The following is a 24,371-nucleotide window of genomic DNA, read 5'->3' as shown; positions in this document are numbered from 1 at the left end:
TAGAAAATTGAAGGTTGTTTTCAAGTACATTATTGTTTGGTTAAATTGAAATGTGAGAATTAATGGCGCAAAGTTGTAACCAAAAGGGAAGTCTGCCATTGACCTAACAAAAGCTGTTGAACACAAGTATACAGGTTTTGTCCAGGTGAGAGAAGGGTTGGTTTGGTTTGTTTTTCTAATCAGTTTGTAGTTTTCTTGCTCATGGATATTTGAGAGTCTTGACATTTTGTGTAGGTCTAGAAGAGAGGGTTATACCCTTTTGGTCCCATGTCAAATGTTATTTTGTTATTTAGGACTTATGACTTTTGTGGGACAGTCTAGGACAATGGAATGAAGCATCAGGAAAGGGGGTGAGCATGACTATATCCAAATGATCTCATGTCTTAAGAGGTTATGAGATCATAAATACTTTTCTACAGTTGCTCTGATGACATATACAATTCTCTCCAGTGATTCAGACCACTGTTATTTTCTGAAGTGTTAATTTGCCTTCACCTTAGTCAAAGAACCTTCTGAAAGAAGAGAGAGCCATTGCATTTCAAGAATGTACCAACATTGAATTTAAAGTGATGGCACACTAGGCATCAGTTGCTAAGCCTTTTACTATGTAGGTCAAAAGTAGCCAAAAAAATTGCAGATTGGGAGGGGATGGTTTGCTCCTCATAAAATTGTTATAGTTTTAGATTTAGATTAATAAGATAGGAAAAGGGGCTTTCAGTTATCCCTGAAGAAGTTTGGGGAAATGCTGGATAATAGCTAGCACTTACATAGTGCTTTACAAATAGTCTCTCAGTTTAGCCTCAAAGCAATATGGAGTGGTACATGTCATCATTCTCACTTTATATGTGAAGAAACTGAGGCTGAGAGAGGCAAAAAGCTATGCCCAGAGTCACACAGATAGTGTCTGAGGCAGGATTTGAATTCAAGTTTGGCATTCTCTCTCCTGCACCATCTAGTTGCCTTCAATAAATGGCATCTTTGGTCACTCTTTAACTTAAGATAACTTGCTCAAAGGATACACAGTATTTTGAGGGTTCTTTGAATTTACTTTTTAAAATAATCTTCCCTAGCCACTGTCCATATCTCACCAGTCTAAGTTCACACGGACTCGAGCAAGTGCAATTTACTCCTGTTTTGTGCTTAATACAAAGAGTACCATTTTTTTTAAAGTTAGCATCTCCAAAATTAATATCATCAGAAAAAAAAATGTTGGAAATAGCTTCTGTCAATGGCCAACTTACCTGGGAGGTTTAGCGATCCCAGGTAAGTTGCTTAACAATTTCCATTGTGTGTAATACAAGAATGACTAAGACTATCCCAAACACACTGAATAATTTGAAACAATAGGTGGGCACAGGTAGGGTGTGTTGTGTTCACCTCATTTTGATACCACCAGAAGACATATTTAAGGCTGAATTCCCTTCATCTCTAAGGAAAATGTTGGGAAAGTATAACCTGAACTGGGTTAACAGCTGTTGTACCTACATGTTACATTTGTTTATATCTCTTTTTTTTTTTGGTTAGGCAGTGGGGTTAAGTTACTTGCCCAGGGTCACACAGCTAGTAAGTGTTATGTGTCTGAGGCCAGATTTGAACTTAGGTCCTCCTGAATCTAGGGCCGGTGCTCTATCCACTGCGCAACCTAGCTGCCCCCATTTGTTATATCTCGATTCAAATAGGACCTCATTTTATATAAAAGTGCTTGAAATCAAATAAGAGAGAGACCCAACTAGTAAAAAACACTTCATGTAGTGGCATGCTCAGCATAAGATGTAGAAGAACAAGAAAAGCAGAGTTTGTGGCCCAATTCATTTCAGTGATAGTACGTGGCTTGCTTGGGAAAAGGTAGAATGAGGCCATCTAGTAATCCCTCTCCTATCACAGCAGGGACCAGTCAAGAAATGAAATGCATAGAGGACTAGAGCTCCGGTCTAGCTATTAGTTTGCTCCCAAGGTTATTGTTGACTTCTGTTTCTAGATGTGTTGGTGTGGAGCAATGACCGAGTGATTCGCTGGATACAAGCAATTGGACTTCGAGAGTACGCAAACAACGTGCTTGAAAGTGGTGTGCATGGATCCCTTATAGCCTTGGACGAGAACTTCGACTATAGCAGCTTAGCTTTGTTATTACAGATTCCTACGCAGAATACACAGGCAAGTCATTTGGCATTTCGAATTCTGGAAGTAATGTTCATGTAAAGACAAACTGTTTTTCTAGGAAGTGACTGGTCTGTGTATGAAGTGATAGACTATTGTTTGTTTTTCATTCATTTATTCCTTTTGAGTTCCAAATTCTCTCCTCTGCAGCCCCTCCCCCACCTATTGAAAGGGCAGGCAATATGACAGCCTTTATACACATGAAGTCTTGCAAAACTGATTTTCATTACTGGCCATGTTGCAAAAGGGGAGGGGACAAGAATGAAAACATAACTCAAACATAATTTTTTAATGAACTCTACTTCATTAAGTTAAAAATAGCTAACATTTATATAGCACTTACTACGTACTAGGCAGTGTACTGAGTGCTTTACAAATATTATCTCATTGGATCTTCACAATAACCCTGCAAAGCATTTTATTATCCCTATTTTACATATGAGGAAACTGAGGTTGTGACTTGCCCAAGGTCACGCAGTGAGTTAGGCAGGATTCCAACCGAGATCTTGGGACTCTCTCGCTCTTTCTGCTACCCTGCAGTCTTCCCTCTTTGCACCATCCCTGACAGATGGTCAAGCAGTTCCTGTTTTTCTGGTGCCAGGGCTCTTGATACTTTGTGAAGAAGCTTATTTCACTTAAAGTAATAGGGAATCATGCAGAAAAGTGATTCAGATAAATGACTCAATTTTTTACTCTTCACTTCAGTGGTTTGGCATTATGTAGACACAGGTTTTGACTAAATTGCCAATAAGCTTACATCTCACTGGGATAAAATAAAAGCCACTGGCCACTGGAATTTAGTACATCTGCATATGAGTTGGCAGAATTTTATCCTCCCTCTTTTGTGGATACTGTAGAATTGAAGAGGGGGAAAGTTAGGACGGTTATTAAAAAGTAGAATATTGGAGCCATACTCCAATACATTGCAGCTTGATAAGTGCTTTAAAGTATACTAGGTTCTTTACAAATATTTTCTTAGTTTATCCTCACAATCCTGGGAGGTAGGTGCTATTATTATTAGCCCCATTTTACAGATGAGGAAACTGAGGCAGACAAATGTTAATGGACCTTCTGAGTGCCTAAGGCTGTATTTGACTCCAAGTCCAATACTCTGTCCTGTGCTCTCTAGCTGCATCTAAATAAGGGCCAAATAAGTAAAGAAAGATTTCAAATATTTGCTGGGGTAGTGAATATAACTTACACAATTTTTTAGAATGCCCTTTTAAGAGCCGGTAACTCTAATTTGTTTTTAGGCAAGGCAAATTCTTGAAAGAGAATACAACAATCTTTTGGCACTGGGAACTGAGCGGAGGCTGGATGAAGTAAGCCCTTATATTTCATTTGAATGGAGAGATTTTATAGAAAATACGGGATATGCATGCTTCTTAGGAAGGCGGGGATTTCTGTGATTGTTTCTCTATGTGAAGTAGTAGATTTTGCCTATTAGCATTCTTCCTTATGATTACGGGCTCATTGATTTAAAAAGGGAAGGAGCCTTAGAGATTAATTGTTCCTTATTTTAAAGATCTGCAAACTAAGGAAAATAGCTTGTATGTAATCACTTTTGTTGCTGTTGAATTGTTTTAGTCATGACTGACTCTGTATGGCTTCCATTTGGAGTTTTTTAGCAGAGATACTAGAGTGGTTTGCCATTTCCTTCTCCAGCTCTTTTTAGAGAGGAGGAATCTGAGGCAAACAGGGTTAAGTGACTTGCCCAGGGTCATACAGCTAAGCTAGTAAGTGTCTGAGGCCAAATTTAAACTCTGGAAGATGAGGTCCTGACTCCAGGCTGGCACTCTATCCACTGCACCACCTAGCTTCCCAATCACACAGTTATTAAATAACAGTGCCAATATTTGAACTTAGATTCTCATTCTTAAAATCTACCTATCTTTCCCATGAACTAAAATACTAAACTAATTTAACTATTTGAAATTTCATAAACCTCTAATATCAAATAAAATTTTCTAGGAATCAGTGACATTGAAATGATTCATGAAATAATAGCTAGTATTTATACAAAACCTTATGGTTTACAAAACCCTTGTCCATCTTATCAAAATTGATCATTTAAAGAAGATGATATTTCACAAAATATTTAGCTGTTTTGCATAATATATGAATGGAAACCAACTGCCCTGATTAATTAGTATCAAAGAATCTAAGAATTTTTAGAAGTGTAGATCTAGAGGAACCCTAGATATCACTTAAGAGTTCTTAACCCATTTTTTGTCATAGATTCCTTACCAGAACAATATTTTACATGCATAAAATAAGTGATACAGGATTACAAAGTAAAGCAATTATGTTGAAATATAGGTATCAAAATACTGAAAAAAGTAAATTTGTGATCTAGTTCAAAGACCCCAATTTAAGTCACCCTAGTTTTTACCAGAAATAGGATTGCATGTAAAGATAATTTTTGGAGATTCAGCTATTTAATAGCAGATCACTGAATACCAGACTCCCTTAATGGGAAATTTCCAGATTTTAAAATAAATGCATTTTCCATCATTTTAGCCAATTTTTAACTTAAAATGAATTACATTTTTACAATTCTGTCAAAATCCACAAGTCATTTGCTGTTGTCCAGTCATTCAGTCAGGTCCAATTTTTGTGACCCTGTGGACCATATTGTCTATGGCATTTTCTTGGCCAAGATACTGGAGTGGTTTGTTATTTCCTTCTCCAGTAGATTAAGGCAAACAATAACTTGCCCAGGGTCACACAATTAGTAAAGTATCTGAGGCTGAATCTGAACTCAGGTCTCCCTGACACCAGACCCAGTGCTCTATCCACTAAGCCAGATCTAGCTACTGCAGATAACACTTCTTAAACTATGGGTTGCAACCCCATATGGGGTCGAAAAAATTTGGCAACAGTAAGAGGTTTCTGAATGTGCAACGACCAAAAATTAATTAAAAATCAAATGTGTGTAATGAATCTGAGGTGTTTCTGGCAGAGCTTGGCTCTGAACACAAAGCATGCACCTTTTGCACCACACACGCTTTCAGGTCACACAATGCTAACTAATGCTGCCAAAACATGAAAGTGGGGGAGGCAGCTAGGTGGTGCAGTAGATAAAGCACTGGCCCTGGACTCAGATGTATAACACTCATTAGCCGTGTGACCCTGGGTAAGTCACTTTACCCCACTGCCCATCCAAAAAAACCAAACAAAAAAAAAACATGAAAAGGGGTCTCCCATGGAAAAAAAAAGTTTAAGAAGTTCTGGAACCATGCAAATTGTAACTATTGGTAAGAAATCCCAGAGAAAGTAGGCAAAGCCCAGAGTTGCCGATAACTTAGGCCATGTTAATGACTGGTGTGTCTGGAGAAGGCTCCATAGGTGGCACAGGGAGAAATACTGGTTCCAAATAATTCTGGGTTCCTAAGTGTGGAAAAAGTACTTAGATAATAAAAATACTCCACTTGAATTCTTATGATATCACTTAGCATTAATGTCATGTGTTATATTTACAAATTACTTTAAATCCACAAAACAAGTCCATACATAGGTGGTAAAAGCATTGTTATTATCCATGTGCTAGCGATAATAACAGACAGGCAGTTGCCTAGCACATTAAAGTTTGGGAATCAGAGATGAGAAAACGGAGCTTTGAGAAGAGGGGAAAACCTAAATTTCTCATGTAGATACTAATAGGCAGAGCAGAAATCCAACCAAAAGTCCACTGTGCTTTCTAGTACAGATGGTAAAACAAGGGTTCTTTACCTTTTTTTTGGGTTGCGGACCTTTCTCAGAATTATATTTTTAACTGCATAAAATAAAATAAATCAGATTACAAGACAAACCAATTTATACTGAAATCCTGTTAATTAAAAAATATTTTTAAGTTTATAGGGCCCAGGTTGAGAACATTTAGTCTAAACCCAAAGGTTATCCTGTCTTAACAGCTGACTCCAAAAGTCATTAAAAAATTATGAATTTTTTTTTTCCAAAATAACAATAACTTACATTTAGATGGTACTTTATGGCTATCATAGTGGATAGAGGGTTGACCACCGAGGAGGACATATACAAGTGTCATCTCTGATCCCCCTATTGGTTGAGTTGCCCTGGGAAAGTTTGTTAACCTTTCACTGCTACTGGGTAATTCTCTAAGAACAAGTTGGTGAGTGGGTATTGATATGCATGAATAAAAATCATAGGTCCAGATTGCCTCTGTTATTTACCTGTCTCACTGGAAAAAAAAATTGTGGCAGTAGGTCTTGCAAGTCCTATTTCTAGAGATGTAGAAGCTGGGGCTCATACAGATAAAACCACCTTTCATAGTCAAAAACTAGCAGAGTCACAACCCAAATCTCGTGATACCATTTTATAGTAAATTGGTTTTTTTGGGCTGAGATTTCTAAGACATTCTCTTGCAAAAGATGAAAATTCAGAAAATGAGTTTAAGTGTCAGGTAACCAACCAGAAGGAGATCTCAATGTATTATGGGTCTACCATGTGTTTTTCTGGTAATACTAATTGAAGAAATAAAAATAAATATATCCATATTATTCTTTAAATGTGCTTGGGAATTTTAAAAAAGAGTTTTTCCCTTCTTCCTAGTATTAGAAGTAGAATCCACAGTACTGTGGATGTTGTCCTGTGTGAGCAAAATGAGCTCAACTCATTTGCCCTTGTAATAAATGTGGGCTGCTTCCCACTTCCATGTTGACAATCTAGGACATTACATTTCTCAAAGTGATTCCAACAAGTGGAATTATGATCTGATTCTATTAACTGGCTAACATAACAGATGACCTGGGAAACCTATCTTCTGAAAACTTCTTCCCCCAGATCTCTTAAGGAAGTGGATGTCACATTTAAAATAGAATGCTCTGGAGTGCATGGTGGCTTTGACAAAAAAAAAAAAGGGGGGGATGTCTCTAACCATTCAGTAATGGCTACTTTTCAATGCAATGGAAACAAACCTGAAAGTCACAGAAGAAACTAAATACTATTCTATTAATGTTAATTATTCAATATTCAAAACATTCTAAGGCTCCATATATCACTATATTTATATGAAATAGTTCTCTGCCTAGAAAAACGTGGAATAGCTAGTCATAATTCCAGAAACTGAAAAATGTTCATTCTAGTTGCAGTAATTAAATGCAGATTTCCTCCTGTCTACTCTAATGAGGGAGGGGATATTATTGAATGAATACCAAAAACATTTCCATATGAGAACAGTAAGGATGGATTATATGTGAAACTGCAAATCTCTAATCCATATAGTATGAAGTTGTTTGTTTTTTTTAAAGTATATACCAAATTCAAAGTTGCCCATATTTAAGCTGGTAGGTTTTTTAACCAGTGAGTCAGGAGAAATAGAATATACAATAATTTTCAACTATGCCTATTGAAAGTTCTCCAGGACCAATCTGTTACTTGTCCAAAACATACTGATTAAATGGAATAGCCAGTTTGAATCCATTATGCCCCTGATTCCTCCACTGAGGCTCAGCCACTAATTCAAAATGTTCTTCTACCTTCATGAAGTAAATTCTCTCAAAGCAAGTAATTTTTCTTGAAAAATATCCATTCCCCAAATTGATCATTAGAACCAGATTAACTCGAGTCTATGTGAGTAGTCAGCTACCATTTAAATAGGTCTCCCCAATTTAAGAAACAAGAACTGGAATGACATTAGAAATCAGTATATGTACCAACACTCATGAGTGAAAAATGTGAGATTTAACTGGAGAACTATATCACTGTTCTGTCTGATAGCAGCTCCATTTCAAGTGTAGGGATCTCAAAGAACAATAATAACAATATTAAACATTCTTCAAGGGTAAAAGGAAAACACTTCTATGAATTAAACATATAAGTTGCAGGGTGCAGTTTTCCCCTTCTTTCCTTCAGCAAAGTACCAGTCATTTTCAAAATAGCTGCAAACCAATAAAAACAATAGTGGTTTAAAAAAATACATTATTTCAGAGTTGGATGTCACCTCAGAGGCTTACTACCTTGTGACAAGGAAGTCATTCAGTCTTAGTTTGAAGACCAATAATGTGAGCTTCCCCTCCCCCATTTCCCAACAGGCAGTCCATTTGTTTCATTCTGGGGGTCACTAAAATCATCAAAAAGTATTTCCCTATATTCTGCCCCAAAATCTTTCTTGCTACAACTCATTGTAGAACCCTTGTTCTTCCCTCAGGGGTAAAGCTGAAGACATCTAACTTTCTGCTTTATGACCCCCATCTTGCAAATTTATCCTACATAGAGTGACAAGCACTGTGTCTGATGTTCTCATGGATAGATTGCCTTCCTCATTTTCCAACACATTTTTAACAAAACCATAGGTACTGAGGTGTGACAGTCAAATGGAATTTGCTGTAATAAAATTTTTAATTATCTATATAATCTCATCATTATAAAAATCAGTCTGTATGAAATGAAAGTGATCACAGTTCTCAATTCCAGACCTTCAAGCTTACCTTAAAAAACATCTTGCTATCGTAGCAATAAAATTCAGATTTGATTCATACCAAAAAGAATACAGAAAATTTCAAAGGCTTGTCAGTTTTTCCTTTCCCCATAGTTGTTTACATACTTACCTTTTCTTTCAGCAAGAGGTATAGAAATTCAGCATCCTTGATAGTAAGGGGTAGGAGGGACAAAGTAAAAAAATCTAGATAATTTATCTCTGTCCACACGTTTTCAGATGCTTATAACATTCTGACTGCATTTTATTTCAACACATTCCAAACTCTGCACTGGCAGAGTGATGACAAGAATTTTAGGCGTGGGTCATCATGGAGAAGACAGTTTCCTCCCCGTGAAGTCCATGGGATCAGTATGATGCCTGGTTCCTCAGAGACATTGCCAGCTGGGTTTAGGCTAACCACCACATCTGGGCAGTCTCGGAAAATGGCAACAGACGGTACAGTATTTTTGTACTTTTGGTTACCAAACGACACAATGAGATAGTAAATGTGCATATTATCATTTTTGGGAATTGATTATTGCCTTCCTTTGAAAATTATTCTGTGCTTTCAGCAAAACCCTGAATAAATGGCAAGTGGTTGACTCTGACATTCCCTCCATTTAGTTCACATCTGCTTATTACATAGATGTCTCCACCAGTGACAATATTGGCTAATGGCTATGTTGGGGAATGAAAAATATTATTTTCTGTATTTCTTTAGACTTCCTTTTTTTTTTTTCAAGCTGACTCTTTTAGGAAGAAGCTAGATCTGAACTAGAAGTAGACTCTTAATAGATGAAAGCTGGTTGCATTCCACTAAATATTCAAATTTCACATTTAACACCAGTAAGCTGACTTCATCGAATACCTATGTACATATACATAAATCTGTATATGTATATATCCCCTCTGACAAAGGTATAAGCCTTCAATAATCACTTTTAATGAAGTTCCTAGTGGAAATTATTACATAAATAGTAAGGGAAAACCATCTGCTAGGAAGGAGATCAATCTAAACATTTTATCTCCTCTATCTAGTACCTGCCACAGTGTGCATACATGGTATGCTTTTCATAAATTTGTTGAATTTGAGTAAAATATTTTTTTTCATGAGAATTCATCATCATTCTTGTCAAGTAGACAGGGGGCAAAAGAGTCCTACTCTCTTTATATCATTATGGCATAATCTCTTACTTTGCCACATCATCAGTTCATGAATTTTGAAGTTCACTAAAACATTCCAAGAATTGTTTTAAGTTCCAGGAGTTTTTAGTAGTTACCGAGAGCTAGAACATCATCACTATGCAGAGGAAACATAAAAACACCATCAACTAAGTATTGCCCAGGGTATTCCATGTTTTTACTAAAACAAGACCAGAGAGTAATATAGTATACTTCAACTAAGAGATTCAAAGATCACAAAAATACAGCAATCTGGTCCAACCTTCTCATTTTACAGCTGAGAAAATTTAAGCTAAGAGGGGAGAAGTGACTTGCTCAAGGTCTGAGGCAGAGTTTGAATTAAGGTCCTTCTGTCCCCCCAAGACCTGCATATCTATCTATCTATCTATCCCACCAGAAGCCCCAAAGCATTCTCCCCAACTTATCAGGAAACTACATGCCAGTGGTGCTTTTGAAACTAAAAACTCAGCTGAGTTAATTTCCTTAGGCTGAGCCTTTTCAGAGAAGAGTAAGGATTTTAGGACCATAGAGTTACAGTTGGAAGGGGCCTTTGAGGCCACCTAGTTGAATCCCCTCATTTTACAGACCAGGACAATCTCCACAGGGGAACCAGAGAAGATTAGTTGGCTTAGAATTGCTCTTTTGGGGGAGGGGACCCCCCCATTTAACTCTGGACTTTGGTATTCCATCCCCCAGGCCTGCTAAAGCCCTTCTCTCCATTTACAGTTGCTTCTTCGAGGTTGCAGAGGTTAGACAGCTCCACTGTTCGCACATACTCATGTTGACACGCCTATCAAAGGAGGCAGCACTGAACTGTTGTGAGTAGCTATTGTTTACTCCAAAAGCACATGCACCGGGTTTCAACACCTCCCCACCCCATCTCTGGCATTCCTTGGTAGTTACAGTTTCTCAATCCAGTGCTACCATTAACATTGATCTGTCTACTGTGGTTGAAGGTCTCATGGCGACCTGTCATCTGATCACCACCATCCATCAGTGCTATGTTAAGTTTGTTTGATGACTAACATTTAAATTAAGGGACACGGTATGATTAACTAACCAGGATCTGTCCTTTAAACCAGTAGTAACAGAATGCCTTAAGAGCTAACACTACTTTACTAGAAGAAGCAGATAGTCATTTAGACAAAACCTACCCAATGAGAGAGAGTAGGAAAAATAGCTTGGCATCTTTAGTCTTAGGCAAGGGTTCCTAAATGTTTTTTTTTTCAGTATCGTAAACCCCTTAGCAGAATAATATTAAATTCATAAAATACAGAGGATACCAATCCTATTGAAACAGTTATCAAAATATTAAACAAAACAAGGTCAACATACCCTAGGGTAAGAGCCTTTGGTTTTAGGCATCTCTGTCAAAAAGTTTAAGCTTCTTGGCACTTCATCTTGACTTGGTTTTCACCAAAATGATACTGAGGCACATTTTATAAGTTACTAAGTTTCTAAAAAGTGAAAAAAACTTTTTCTATAGTGTTGGGAAGTAAGACAAATGGTCTTGTGAGCTTAAGACCTTTTCCCATAGATGGGAGTTGGGTCTTGCTCTACGGCATATCCAAATCCATAATATAAAAAGGCTCTCCTGTCTACAACAATCTACAACAAACAGAATCAATTATTAAATCTGCCAACACACAAGAAAGATTCCCTCACCTTCTACACATACATGGTAGGTACATTTTCACCAAGACCAGTACCATTCTGTAGAACAGATTTGTGGGGAGGAGAATAATTGGGAAGATTTTCAGAAAGAATGGTATGTTCGCACGGGGTAAGAGAGTAAGAAGGGGAATGGATGAGAAGCAGCTCTTAATTGTTCATTGCCTTGAACCCCAAGTGTCACCAAATTTACAATTCATCTTTTGTATCCAATAAGGGAGTTGGCTGGTTCAAAAAAAAACCACATTCAAGTAGGAGATTTAAATAAAAGCATGCAACCCTAACATTAGACATGTAATTACTGCATACAATTTGGCATTTAATTGGGCACAGTCTGAAGCATATAATAATTTCATTAAACAGGAGGTTTTCCAGAATAATGTTCTCTCATAAGTACATCCTACATACAACATGCTTATTTCCCCAAGAATTGACTATTTTGCTGTTTTACACAATGAATACTTAATATGTTCATTAGGGCTTTGCTGCTTTTGACTAAGGAAAGCATTTATCTTTCTTCCCTAACTAGTCCCATTCAGTTTTGTACGTAATGTTTCAGTTAGCATTTTCCTGATCCTCTCTCTTGGGAATTCTAAGCACACTTATTCACAATAGTAAACCCATAAGGAATGATTTTAGATGAACAGAGTATATATGCTTTATGGAAAATTCAGAGCATGCTGTTTATTCAATTTCCTGTATGATGTTGAGTGGTTATAGGTGATTTTTGTCAACATAAAGCTCTTTGCAGATCATTGAGCACTATAGAAATGCTAACACTGATTACTGATCGAAAGACAGGCAATGGGCATGTTAATAAATGTCACCTTTGGACCATTTCAACAATTCTCTACCATATTATTTTAACACAATTGATAGCAGCAGCTTCTAAAAACTGGCATAAGCAGTTAACAAAAGTGTTGCAGTGCTATATGTTTCAGACTCACATAGTTTCAAATAGGGGGCCATCTCCAGTCATCCTGATGTATATCTTGCCACTGGACTCAGATGGGTCTGGAGGAGGACAGAATGAGGCTGGTGACTTGGCATAGCCCTCTCTCACTTAAACCCAACTCACTTTCAAGTCATGGTACCTCTTTCCTGAACTCATGGTCCTCTTAGAGAATGAAGGACAAACAACAACCTATGAGTAGTAGTAGCTGCCCCACTCAGGACCCAACTGGCCAGTTCCAGTTAGGCAACACAGCTCCTACTTTCCTTCCTTCCTCTCTCCTCTCCCTCTGTCCACGTAGGGTATCATACCCTTACCTGTGGGTGCTCTGTACAAAGGAATATAAATTTCGCTCGCTGAAACCTCACAAGATATCTTAGAGGTTAAGGGCCAGATTTCTTTCTTAAGAACCATGTCTTAAACCCAAATTGCTCTGGCTCGCATAGGTTGGCCAACAAGAGGCCCCAGCCCAAACTTCACTTGGTCACTATTTGGGCCCTGATGGCTCAGAGTGAATGTAAATAGCAGTTGTTTCTATTTTGACCAGAAACCCTGTGGGTCTTCCCCTCCCAGATTGACTTTTGTTTTTTTTTTTTTTTGACTAGGTAAAAGAGGCCAATAGTTTCCTTATTTCTTACTTAGTCTTAATCACTGAATGGGCTTTGCCTCAGTCAACCTGAGACTTGGGGAAGACCTTAACTTAAAAAAATCCAAGCTCTCCCACTGCATCGGGGGTATTCAAGTTGCCCTTTTCCATATCTTACCTCTGGACCCAGCTGGCTCCAGAGGAGAAAGTGAGGTTGGTGACTTTGCACAGCCCTCTCTCACTTAAATCCATTCCACTTGCAAGTCATGGTCCTCTTTGACAATGAAAGACAAACCACCACCAGTATCAGACAGATGTGCTCAGTAGAATAATTTAATCCAACTGTCTCTAAGAATATTAGTAGCCAGGTTTGCGTTTTTTCTGCAAACATACTGAATTGTTGGAGGGGTTCTTAACTATGTGCAACATGAACCCTTTTGGCAGTATGGTAAAGGTCTATGGATGTTTTTACATGTAAAATAAAACACAGAAAACTGCTAAGTAAAACTTTACAGTAAAATACAAATATAAAAATATTTTGTAATAAAAACATTCACAGACCCTCACCTCAATTGATCCCAAATTTATGGTATCAAGGGAGCATAAATTTAGTGTTAGAAAGGACTACAGAGGGCATTAACTCTAATCCCCTCATTTTTACAATGAGGCCCAAAATCCCACAGGTCATAAATAGCAGAAATGAGATTTGAATCCAAGTCCTGTGCCTCCGAATCCGTGATTATTTCCATTGTAACAAGCTACTTACCTAAAAAGTCTAATACTATTGAATTTACCTTCAAGTGGATCAAAATCTCTTTTCATGTTATGTTAACTTCAGTCTAACGCTCTTAATAAAAATATGATAACAACTATATGCAGTTGGTGCTAGGACCCACAATTACCTGTTGTCCTCAAATTCCATTAGTGTAGGCTATGAGTACTCGGTTTCTTAGGTAGACACTCCTAAGAAGGCAAGAAGAGTTTTACTCTGCAGAGTAGAACCAGACCGCAGTTGGTAACATTCTATTTACTGTTTCTTTAGATGTCATCTTTTCAGTCTACTCTACCTGAAGTGCACTATTACCTTAGAAGAGGAGCCGTGAAAACCACTAGGACACTTGAGCCCTAAGGGAAAATGATGACAAGTCAAGGTTTATTAAGCTGAAAATGTGATTCTTTTCCCATGCATTGTTTCGTTAGCTCACTACAATTGTAAGAGGAAAAAAAAAGCTTCAGTCATTTTAAAACAAGCATCCTTTACACCAGATGTTTTACAAAATGGAACCACTCATTTTTACATTGTTCCATCCGTTTTACTGTAATATACTAGACATTTATGTATTACTGTGTATGTATTTCTTTTAAAATGTGTAAGTTTTATGTAAAAATTGATATAAATATGATTTTATATAAAAAAAATTCTATGGTTCATGGAGTCTGAGTGCAAGCACTTGACAATTATCCTGTTTGTATCTTATCATTCCATTTTTACAGTTTTGGGATTGTAACAGTTGGATGAATATGTTTATTGGAGTTAGCTTCCACTCCTTCCTCCTTCAAATCTGTCAATACTTAAAGCTGGACACCTGCCTCTGATCCCATCCAAACTGAATGATTTAACCTGGAAATGGAGCCAAAATGGACCTTCAAAGGCAACCCGAAATGCCCAGAACCTGTAGAAAAAGCACTGTGATGGCTCTCTGTCCTTTTCAACACAAAACCAAGCAAACTGTTTACAAAAGCAATGACTAAAAACCAAGTTTCTAAGGAACATTATCTTTTCTTGTTACCTGTGGACCAAGAAAGAACCTTTCTTTCCTAATAACCACATTTTCATTCTAAGGTCTTCAGTCGCCAGCCAGCATTAGACAATGATCTCCAAGCACTGCAAGGAGTCTGAGGCTCAAATTTCCTACTTTAAAAACAAACAAACAAACAAATAACACTGGAATCCCCCCCCCACACTTTTTTTGTTTTTGTCTTTGGAACAGGGCGTTAGCCAGACCCATGACTAATGTTATAAGCTTTTAGCCAAGATGGCCTTGTTGAGACTTCCCTGAAGTCCATTTTTATCAGAGGAAATTACTGAAAGACAGAATAAATAACATATATAGTGTATAAAAATATAGAAGAGCAACTCTTCCCTGTGGCTTTATTTGGTGGTGTGACTGTTGTTTATTCTTTGTTTACATGGGAAATTTCAAAGTACAACCTATTTAATAATGCCATTTACCTAAATGCTAATTTTCTGCTGCTTCACCTTATTAAGCTCAAGACCTGTCTTTTAGTTATTTCTTTTTGCAGTTTAATTTGCAATATTTGCACGTACATAACATTTGTCTTCTGTTTGACAGATTTCAGTAGACAGGTAAACGGTGAGAGAATTTTCCCCAGTTGTCAATAAAAAATAATTCTTCCACTTCTGTGTTTAATCTTTGCTTTGTAGCTAGTCACACAAAGATGTAAATAAACCACCACACAACACTGGTACCCAGAGTGATAGTTGTCTTACCTCATTCTGCCACAAGAGGGAAGACTAAACTCGCAAATCAGCCGGATGAACTGTTGGAAGGATTTGCAAATGTTTGATTATAAACCTGTAGAAGACAGCCGAGGTCTGCGGATGGGGATGCAATAAACCAGAAATCATGTCTTGCTCCTTACAGGCAGTAAGGCTAAGGTAGTTCCTATCTATAAGGAGATAGGAAAATAGGTAATGTCATTTATTATGGATAGCACTAGGCGAGGCATGGAGGGGCTTTTCTGAAGAAATGATATTAAATGCACCTTCAAAGAGTTAACAGCGTCTTTTAAAAGCCAAGATAGCTTCCAGCACATCCCAAAACTCTAGACCCTCTTTTTATCACCATCATAACAGTAACAGCTATATGAAAGTCCATTCACCTCTGGAATCATCTCCATAGACTCCTCCCACTGGGTATTATTAAGAGCCTATGTTTGGAGAAGGATTTTATACAATTTGGACTGGTTTCGAAAAATTGTCACTTTTTTGTGCTTTCTTAAAATAAGTAGTTTTAGATGTTTCAGTCATGATTGCCGATTCACAACTTCTAGCCTTGGTTATATATCAGTGTCTCTTTCATGTAAAGCATTATAGATTTTGGTCTAGCTTTCCAACTAAGCAAGAGATACATTTAATTTTCTTAAGTGAAAAAACTGGATAGGAAAAATATATATATATATTTTTTTTTCCATAAGAAACTTATCTGTTAAATTGAATACAAATTTCCTTAAATTGGATGGAAACCTGGCATTTTAAAAACATTCTTTGGCACTTCCCTTAAATAAACACATGCAAAGTCACTAGTTGTATCAGTCAAACAGAAGGCCCATTAAGCCTGCAACATTCCCAAGTGCCCACCCAACCATATTAAAATGTAATTTGGAATTCACAAAATATAAATACCACAAAACATAATGTCAGTATGTGGCCTATAGGAGCCTTATGTATGGGCAAGTAGCCCCCTGGCTTTTTTTTTTATTTGATCTTGACACCAGTAGTCTAAGGAATCCTCAGATGAAGAGACTCCTTCCCTAAACCTATTCTGCAATAGGACTGAGAGGTCTTGAACTGGACTAGAACTTAGGTTTTCTTGTTTTTTGAGGACAGCTCTCTACCTACCATGCCACCTAAAATAATGAAAAGCAGGAATGGTCTAGGATTACCTTTTCAAAGCTTTAAAAAAACAACAACAATGATTTCTATGATTAAAATGCAGGAGAAAGGGGTGATAAATATGAATGAAGAAGTACCCAGACTGCCATTAATGCTTTCTATAGACTAAATTTCCCTGTTGGTACAGTTATCCCTTCCACATTATGACTTTCCCCATCGTGGTGTCAATATATTGTAGGTTGGCATAAGAAATTAAGTGGGAATTTTGGGGGAGTTTAGCCACCGATGACATGTGAAGGCCAGCAAAAGACACAAAAAGTTTAGAAACACAGAAATGCATAAAAATATATATAGTATTATATAATACCAACATATTTTATCTTTTAATACTGTAAACACCCCATAAAAGAAAAAATTCTGACTTCTCTGTTACAAAGAGAGGACCAAATTGTGTGCAGTCTTGGGAAGGGAGAGAAAAATTTAAAACTCAAAAGCTTATGGAAGTGATTGTTGATAAATCAAAATAAATTAATGGAAAAGAAAAGAGAGGGCCAAAAAATTTGACATGGATTTTCCAGATCACAGGGACATGGTGCCCTTAACCCCTTCCCCCTACCCTGCACTATGGAAAGGATAACTGTATATACTTCAATGGACCTGGGATCTGACTGATGTGGATACTTCCTTTCAAAAACAATGAACAATCCAAAGCTTCTTAATCTCTTGCTTAGAAGATAGCTCTCTCCCCCCTCTCCTGAGGGGGAATACAATACAACATTTTCCAATCCCTCTGATTTGGGTCATCACCAGAATCTGCAGCCAAAGCCCTCTACCTTTAAGTACTAAATGAAATGTTGGCCTGATCATCTTGTCTGTCTCGCTGTGACTGTACTCAAAAGATGGAAGCTGGCTGTTTGCATGGAGAAATTGTTTCTCCAACAGAATTCCCCATTTTAATCAATGTAACTACATTCAAAAAAAGAAAGGAAACAAGATAATTTTTTTCCCAGACATAAAGACATACTGATTTTTAAATCTGTTAGGACTTACAGCTGAAACAAGTACATGAAATGGCCAAAAAAAAAAATCCTGTTCCTTTAAAATTCAAAGGTAAGCTATATAATTTTCTACACATTAAACCAATTGAAAAACTAGGAAATCAGGCAGCTAGGTGGTGCAGTGGATAGAGCACCAGGTCTGGAGCCAGGAGGACTTGAGTTCAAATGTGACCTCAGACCAGATACTTGACACTTACTAGCTGTGAGACTCTGGGCAAGTCACTTAACCTCAATTGCCTCATAAAAAAAAAGAAAGAAAGAAAAAGAAGAACTAGGAAATCATATTATTCTTTTTTGTAATCAGTTACAGAGAAAACTTAAATTAAACTAAGTATTTCTTGCATAGTAACTGTACATTTTCTCTAGAATCTCAAAAATTCTATACTTTCCCCTTTGCATAGTACACACTACTTTTAAGAGATATAAAAGACAAGTAAATAAGTTGACATGTTTATTCAAATAGCAAATTCCAAAGCATTAAGAGTCTAAGTCACCACTTTTTTTTTTAAATAAATCTACAGAACTGTACATACAACTGATAATTCATTCTCCTGACCCAGAGGCACCTTGTGAATCATCCAAGATGAAATTATACACAATCCAGTTTACTACACACACCTTACAAGGAGCAAGCATGCTTCCCTGCATTCTAGCTTGTTCAAAATTGGGTTTATCAGAAAATTTGGTCCATCAGAAAACTCCATCATCTTACCCATTCTAGACCAGTGTGAATGGACTTACCAATAACACCTCACTTGGTCCATTTGATCTTTAGTGTAACTGGAAGCACCATGGTACAGTGGAAAGGGCTTTGAGTTCTTTGGCTCTTGAGTCCAAAGACATGGCTCCAAGTCCCACTTCTGACACTCCTACCTGTGGGACACTGGGCAAGTCACCCATCTTTTGTGGACTCAGTTGCCTCATCAATAAAATGAGTACAGGGATTAGATCTCTGAGGTTTCTTCCGGCTTTAAATCTGTGATAATATCCTTTAAGCTGGAACCCAGGGTGGGAAACCTGCAGCCTCGAGGCCACATGTGGCCCTCTAGGTCCTCAAGTGCGGCCCTTTGACTGAATCCAAACTTCACAGAACAAACCCCCTTAATAAAAGTAAAACTTGGACTCAGTCAAAAGGCTGCACCCCAGGACTCAGAAGGCCATATGTGGCCTTGAGGTTGCAGGTTCCCTACCTCTGCTCTACCAAATTTTTTTTTTCCTTCCCATGCCATGTAGATTGTCCTACTCTAAGATTAATTTGTCATGTAAAATAAGTCCTCTACTTCTATTCCTGTTCCAAACTCCTAACAACTTTAGCTTCTGAGGAGTAGTGGCAGTTAAATTTGAACATATGGCAGGGAGAAGGGCCAAAGTCACATTTGACTCCAGTTTCTTCACATTAGAGGAGGGAGAGTAGAAGTAGGGCAAAATAATCTTTGAGGTCCCTCGCAGCTCTGACAGTCTATAATTCCATTAGACTCATACTAGAATTTAGCATAATTATAGAAAATAAAGCCACAAAAACATTAAAAAAAAAACCTAAAGGATGGATAAAAATACTAAAGACCTGTAACAAATAACCAGTAGCCATTGGCATGGTCAATTAAAGACCTTCCATTCAACTACATAATTAACCTCTACTTCCTAACTACTTTGCTTTGTAACTACTGAGACCTTCCAATTATCCACCTCTCTCTCTTTATCAAAGTAAAATATCTTCTCCACTGCTTTGTAAGTTTTTACAGAAGACAAAAGGTCATGATATCCGTTTCAGTGCTTCCTCTATCTGGCCAAAGACACGCGGATCCTCAATTGTGGGAGATATCTGAAAAGAAAATCAGAGAGTCATGAGTACCTTTGACCCCATTCCCCGGCTCCCTTTGCATTTGATATGTTGTTGTCGTTCAGTGATTTTTCAATCACATCCAACTCTTCTTGATCCTGTATGGGTTGGTTTGGTTTTTTGGCAAAGATACGGGAGTGGTTTGCCATTTCCTTCTCCAGATCATTTGACAGACAAGGAGGTAACTATGGGTAAGTGACTTCCCCAGGGTCACACAGCTAGTAAAGGTCTGAGGTCACATTTGAACACGGGTCTTCCTGACTCCAGGCCCAGCCCCCTATCTACTGTGCCACCTAGCTGCCCTTGCAGTTGACATACTCATGGGCAACTCTACACTCCCTCTTTCTGACATAGTTCAAATAGCTATTTGACAAAAGAAGGATCCAAATGATACTGAACTATTTTGAACCTCTTTTATATTAACAAAAAGAATTAAAGTACTGGAAAATTTTATGAAGAAAACCTTCTCCAGAGGCACATATCTAGCACCTTGTATATCACCTGTGTAAACAGATGTCTACCTAGGAAACATGATAATATTTACTGAGATGAATGGTGGACAGTTTTTCTAATGCCAATCTTCATTTTTTTATTGTAGATGTAATTGCACCATCCCTTTCTTTTTTATTATACATCCTAATATTATAGTACATATGAAAGTGATGTACACATAGATACATATATGTGTATAGGTATTTTTTGCTAAATACACACAAACACATTACGTCTAGTTCAATAGCTCTTATCTGGCAATCCATGAGTATTTTTTAAAAGTTTTAAAGTAAGTTTTTTAATTTAAAAAATGCCAAATAATTTACTTTATTTTTAAAATATTTTGATAATTGTATTTTAGTATAATAGGTTTCTTTTGTATGTATTCCTTTATATGGATTTTATATATTCAATACCATTATATTAAGAAGGTGTCCACTGGTTTCACAAATTGTCAAAGGGGTGTGTGCATGTACGCACACACTCAAATTTTAAAAACTCTAGCCTAGATCAAGATTCTAATAGTCTAATCACTCCTAGGAGGAAAATTACACTTGGAAATCTCTTAATTTAGATTTTCATTATCTACTTAAATCATTTGTACTGGAATAATATTTCAAGGCTAAGTCATAGCTAGAAAGAGGGGAGTCAAAATTACCTATTTATAAAGAGCTCCTGTTTGTACTTCCATCACAGAAGCAGTAAAACACTGGGCGGTCCAAATGATGGACTTGGAATCAAGAAGCCCTGGGTTCAAATTTTGCCTTTGATCCTTCTTAGACAAGTCTTCAACTTAAATTTCCTCATCTATGCCATGAGAAGGTTGCACCAAATGCAAACAGATCTTTCAGGTCTGTTCTAATTCTAAATCTGTGATCCTTTGTTCCTGCTTCTGATATTTATCAGTTGTATGATCCTGGACAACCCATTTAACCTCTCAGAGACTCAGTTTACTCATTGGTCAAATTAGATGTTTGGACTAGATGGTCAGATCATTTCCATCTCTAAATCTGTGATTTTATAAAAAGAGATCTCAAAAAAAAAATGGCACTAAAAAGTTGTTTCCCGTCATTACTAAAAGCCACCACCAGGCCAATGCTGGGTCTCATATGCTTCATAATTTCTTCCAAAACTTTGTCCTCTGTAGCATTTATGTTCAGGGTAGAAATTTCCAATTGTGAGCACTGACCAATTTTAAGAAATCTTTAATCATACACAGAGTCAGGGAAGGATGGCGGGTTCTCACCTTTCCTCAGTACACAAAGTGCTAACGGAACCATGACCTTGAATGACAATATGTTTGATTTTAATTATCTTACATGTCCTTGAAAGGAAAATATTTTCCTATAGTCATAGCTATAATCAAGGGACACCCATGTTCTTACCTAGGTTTGCAGATGTTTATCACTGCTGACATTTGGATAGGGCCACATACCAAGTTCTTTATGCTATATCATTAGAACTTCATAATGACCTTTTTAGGCAAATACTCCAGGTCCTGTTATTCCTGCAGTCATGTCTGACTCATGGCAACCCCATTTGGGGTTTTCTCGGCAGAGATACTAGAGTGGTTGGCCATTTCCTTTTCCTCATTTGACAGATAAGGAAACCAAGGCAAATAGTGTTAAGTGACTTGCCCAGGGTCACACAACTAGGAAGCATCAGAAGCAGGTCTTGAATCCAAGTCTTCCTGAGTTCAAGTCCATTATTCTATCCATGGTGCTTTACAGCTGTGGTGACAGAACTATATAAATAGCAGCTGCTCCATAAGTTTGCAATTTATTTTTTACTTTTTCATTTCCATTAAGCCTATTAGTCATAACATACATATCTCATTTCCAACTTCATTACCATCACATTCCATTTACTTCTTACTTTTTTATACCCCAGATGCTGCTCAGCTAAAAGCCTAAGGAATAAGAAGGACTAACTGCTGTTAACCCTTCCATCAGGCTGGATCCAGAGATACTCATAAATATCTCTGAGGGGATCTATTTCAAGGCTGAAATTCAGCTGTGGAGAATATCCTAGATGCTTCATCTTACTAGTACCAATGAAATCCAAGGGAACACAACATGAGAACTCAGTGTTACAAATTCTCAGCTGACTACCTTGTAAGGCTTCCCATTGACAAGAGCAGACAGAGCTGACCGGGGTATCTTGCCCGAGCGCGTCTTGGGTAACTGCTTCACAAACACGGCATGTCGGAAAGCCGCCACCGGACCGATGGTGTGTCTCACGTGCTTCACAATCTCTTCCAAAATCTTCTCCTCTGTAGCATTTACTTCTGGGGGAGAGATTTCCAGTTGTGAATGCTCAACAATTTTAAGGCATCTTTCATAACACAGAGTCAAGGAAGGATGGCGGGTTCTCACCTTTCCTCAGCACACAAAGTGCTAACGGGACGTGACCTTTTAAAGGATCCTCCTTGCCAACGACAGCACAGTCTGCTACACTACCATGGGAAAGGACCGACTGAAAGAGGGAAAGATATCCATTTCAGGTTGTAATCTAATTCATTATGACAAGGGGGGGGGGAAGAAGAAACATGCCAACCGAAGCTAAAAATTAGCCTATAGCCACCTCCCCGAAAATGACTACTAATCCCTAACATCATTACCCACCAGGGCATCTGTTCAGGCACCACAAGGTAGCCACTGAGTGCTGACAATAATTAAGACAAATCACTTAGCTTATTTCCAAGTGAAGGGATTATTTTCCTCATTACATCCACTTAATAATGAAGCCAGGGAAAATGTACGATAGGTGCCAAATATAAACAAACAGTGCCCAATTAGCAAAAGACTCTTGAGAGCAGGTTCCAACGGTGCAATTTGTCCTCGATATGAAACACAAAGAGGTGTTACTGAGGTGGCCTAGTGAATGGAATGCACCTGGGAGAAAGGTGGCCAAAACACCAGCCTTTCCATACAGGATGATTAGAGTCATCAGCAAAGAGTAGGAAGAAATCATGAGAAGGCCTTGATTCCAGAGGATCCAGGACGAAATATTCTACCCATCTCCTAATAGAGAGGTGATGGACTGAGGATACAGAATGAGACACCTATTTTTGGACATGGACAATATGGGAATTTGTTTTGCTTGACTGTGCACATACATTACAAGAGGGTTTTTTTTTAATGGAGGGGTGGAAAAGAGATAAAAAAATGCTTAAATAAAAAAATAAATTATGGAAAACAAATAATAAGAATGGATATGACACTAGACTACAGAGCCCTGTATTTAGGTTCAGAGGTTTTGCTGTTGAGTCATTTTTCAGTTGTGTCCAACTCTTCATGATCCAACTTGGGTTTTTCTTGGCAAGGGTACTGGAATGGTTTGCCATTTCCTTTTACAGATGAGAAACTGAGGCAAACAAGGTCAAGTGACTTGCCCAGGGTCACACAGCCAGTAGATGTCTTAGTCTAAATTTGAACTCAAGATGTGATTTATGAGTCCAGGGCCACTCTATCCACCGCACCACCTCACTGCCTTAGATTTAGAAGATCTGCATTCAATCCTCACTTGGGCAAGTAACTTCAGTATTCTGCTATGGCTCAGTTTCCTCATCTGTGAAATGAGTGGATTGGACAAGATAAATTCTTAGGCTTCCACCCAGATCTATGTCCCATAATGCTAAATATATTTAGGATGTTAAGAACTTAACAGTAGTATCTGGTAGTATCTCAAAAATTATTTGACTCTCTCATGTATCAACTAGATTTAAAAAAAAAACAGGAATCTTTTAGAACTGTCTCATGAATTAAAAAATTTTTTTTAAAAATCAGCAGCTATACAGAGTGGACTTGGAAGGATTCTTCCATCATAGCAGATTTAGGTATTACTAGGATGTAAATTCTACCTCCTTCATGAGGTCTTCATTAACCAAACCCAAATCCATCTATCCACCAACAATCATTTACTTAATAAGTGCTTACTTTGCCAGACACTATGCTACATGCTAGGGATACAAAGAAAAAGCAAAGACAGTCCTCGCCCTGAAAGAGTAAACATTCCTAATGGAGGAGACAACATAGATAAATCAGAACATACAAGACAAACATGGAGAACATTAAGTCACTAGACCTTTTCCTTCTCTCACATCCTATAGCACTAAGAGTCAGTATTACCTTATGTACTCCACCATTCAATACTCTAGTTGTGTTATCTATATTAAGTCTTTTTCCCCAGATAGATAATGGAAAGAATATTGGATTTAGAATCTCAGGTTCAAGGCCCGACTTGTAACCTCTGACCTTGGGCAGGTTACTTAACCTCTGAATGCCTCAATTTTCTCATCTGTCAAATGAAAAAATTCAGACTAGGCATCTTTAATGTCCAATCTGGCTCTACCTCA

At 37.6% G+C, this 24,371-nt stretch overlaps 2 protein-coding genes across 20 annotated transcripts in view; one reads left to right on the top strand and one right to left on the bottom strand.

The window, feature by feature from the left end:
• Nucleotides 1-15,406, top strand: part of PPFIA2 (PPFI scaffold protein A2) — a 670,503-nt gene extending 655,097 nt beyond the window's left edge. For 11 of the 19 annotated variants that reach the window (XM_078146464.1, XM_078146473.1, XM_020993479.1 and 8 more), the window contains 5 exons: nt 1,979-2,154; nt 3,411-3,479; nt 8,893-9,052; nt 10,505-10,596; nt 14,030-15,406. In XM_078146464.1, coding sequence (XP_078002590.1) covers nt 1,979-2,154; nt 3,411-3,479; nt 8,893-9,052; nt 10,505-10,563 — 464 coding nt within the window. In that variant the 3' untranslated portion in view covers nt 10,564-10,596; nt 14,030-15,406. The remainder of the gene's footprint in view (nt 1-1,978; nt 2,155-3,410; nt 3,480-8,892; nt 9,053-10,504; nt 10,597-14,029) is intronic. The other 8 variants (XM_078146471.1, XM_078146469.1, XM_078146470.1 and 5 more) reach the window with 1 other exon arrangement.
• Nucleotides 15,407-18,120: 2,714 nt separating this feature from the next.
• ACSS3 (acyl-CoA synthetase short chain family member 3) overlaps nt 18,121-24,371 on the bottom strand; it is a 231,567-nt gene continuing 225,316 nt past the window's right edge. Inside the window, exons 14-16 of the mRNA XM_020993467.2 lie at nt 22,390-22,489; nt 22,126-22,301; nt 18,121-19,504 (exon numbers count right to left, since the gene is read on the bottom strand). Of these exons, the coding sequence (XP_020849126.1) occupies nt 19,436-19,504; nt 22,126-22,301; nt 22,390-22,489 (345 nt within the window). The 3' untranslated portion in view covers nt 18,121-19,435. The remainder of the gene's footprint in view (nt 19,505-22,125; nt 22,302-22,389; nt 22,490-24,371) is intronic.

This window comes from Phascolarctos cinereus, unplaced genomic scaffold, assembly GCF_003287225.1.
Source record: "Phascolarctos cinereus isolate Bilbo 61053 unplaced genomic scaffold, phaCin_HiC Scaffold_1;HRSCAF=81, whole genome shotgun sequence".
Lineage (NCBI taxonomy): Eukaryota > Metazoa > Chordata > Mammalia > Diprotodontia > Phascolarctidae > Phascolarctos > Phascolarctos cinereus.
This window is presented reverse-complemented; position numbering and strand designations above follow the sequence as displayed.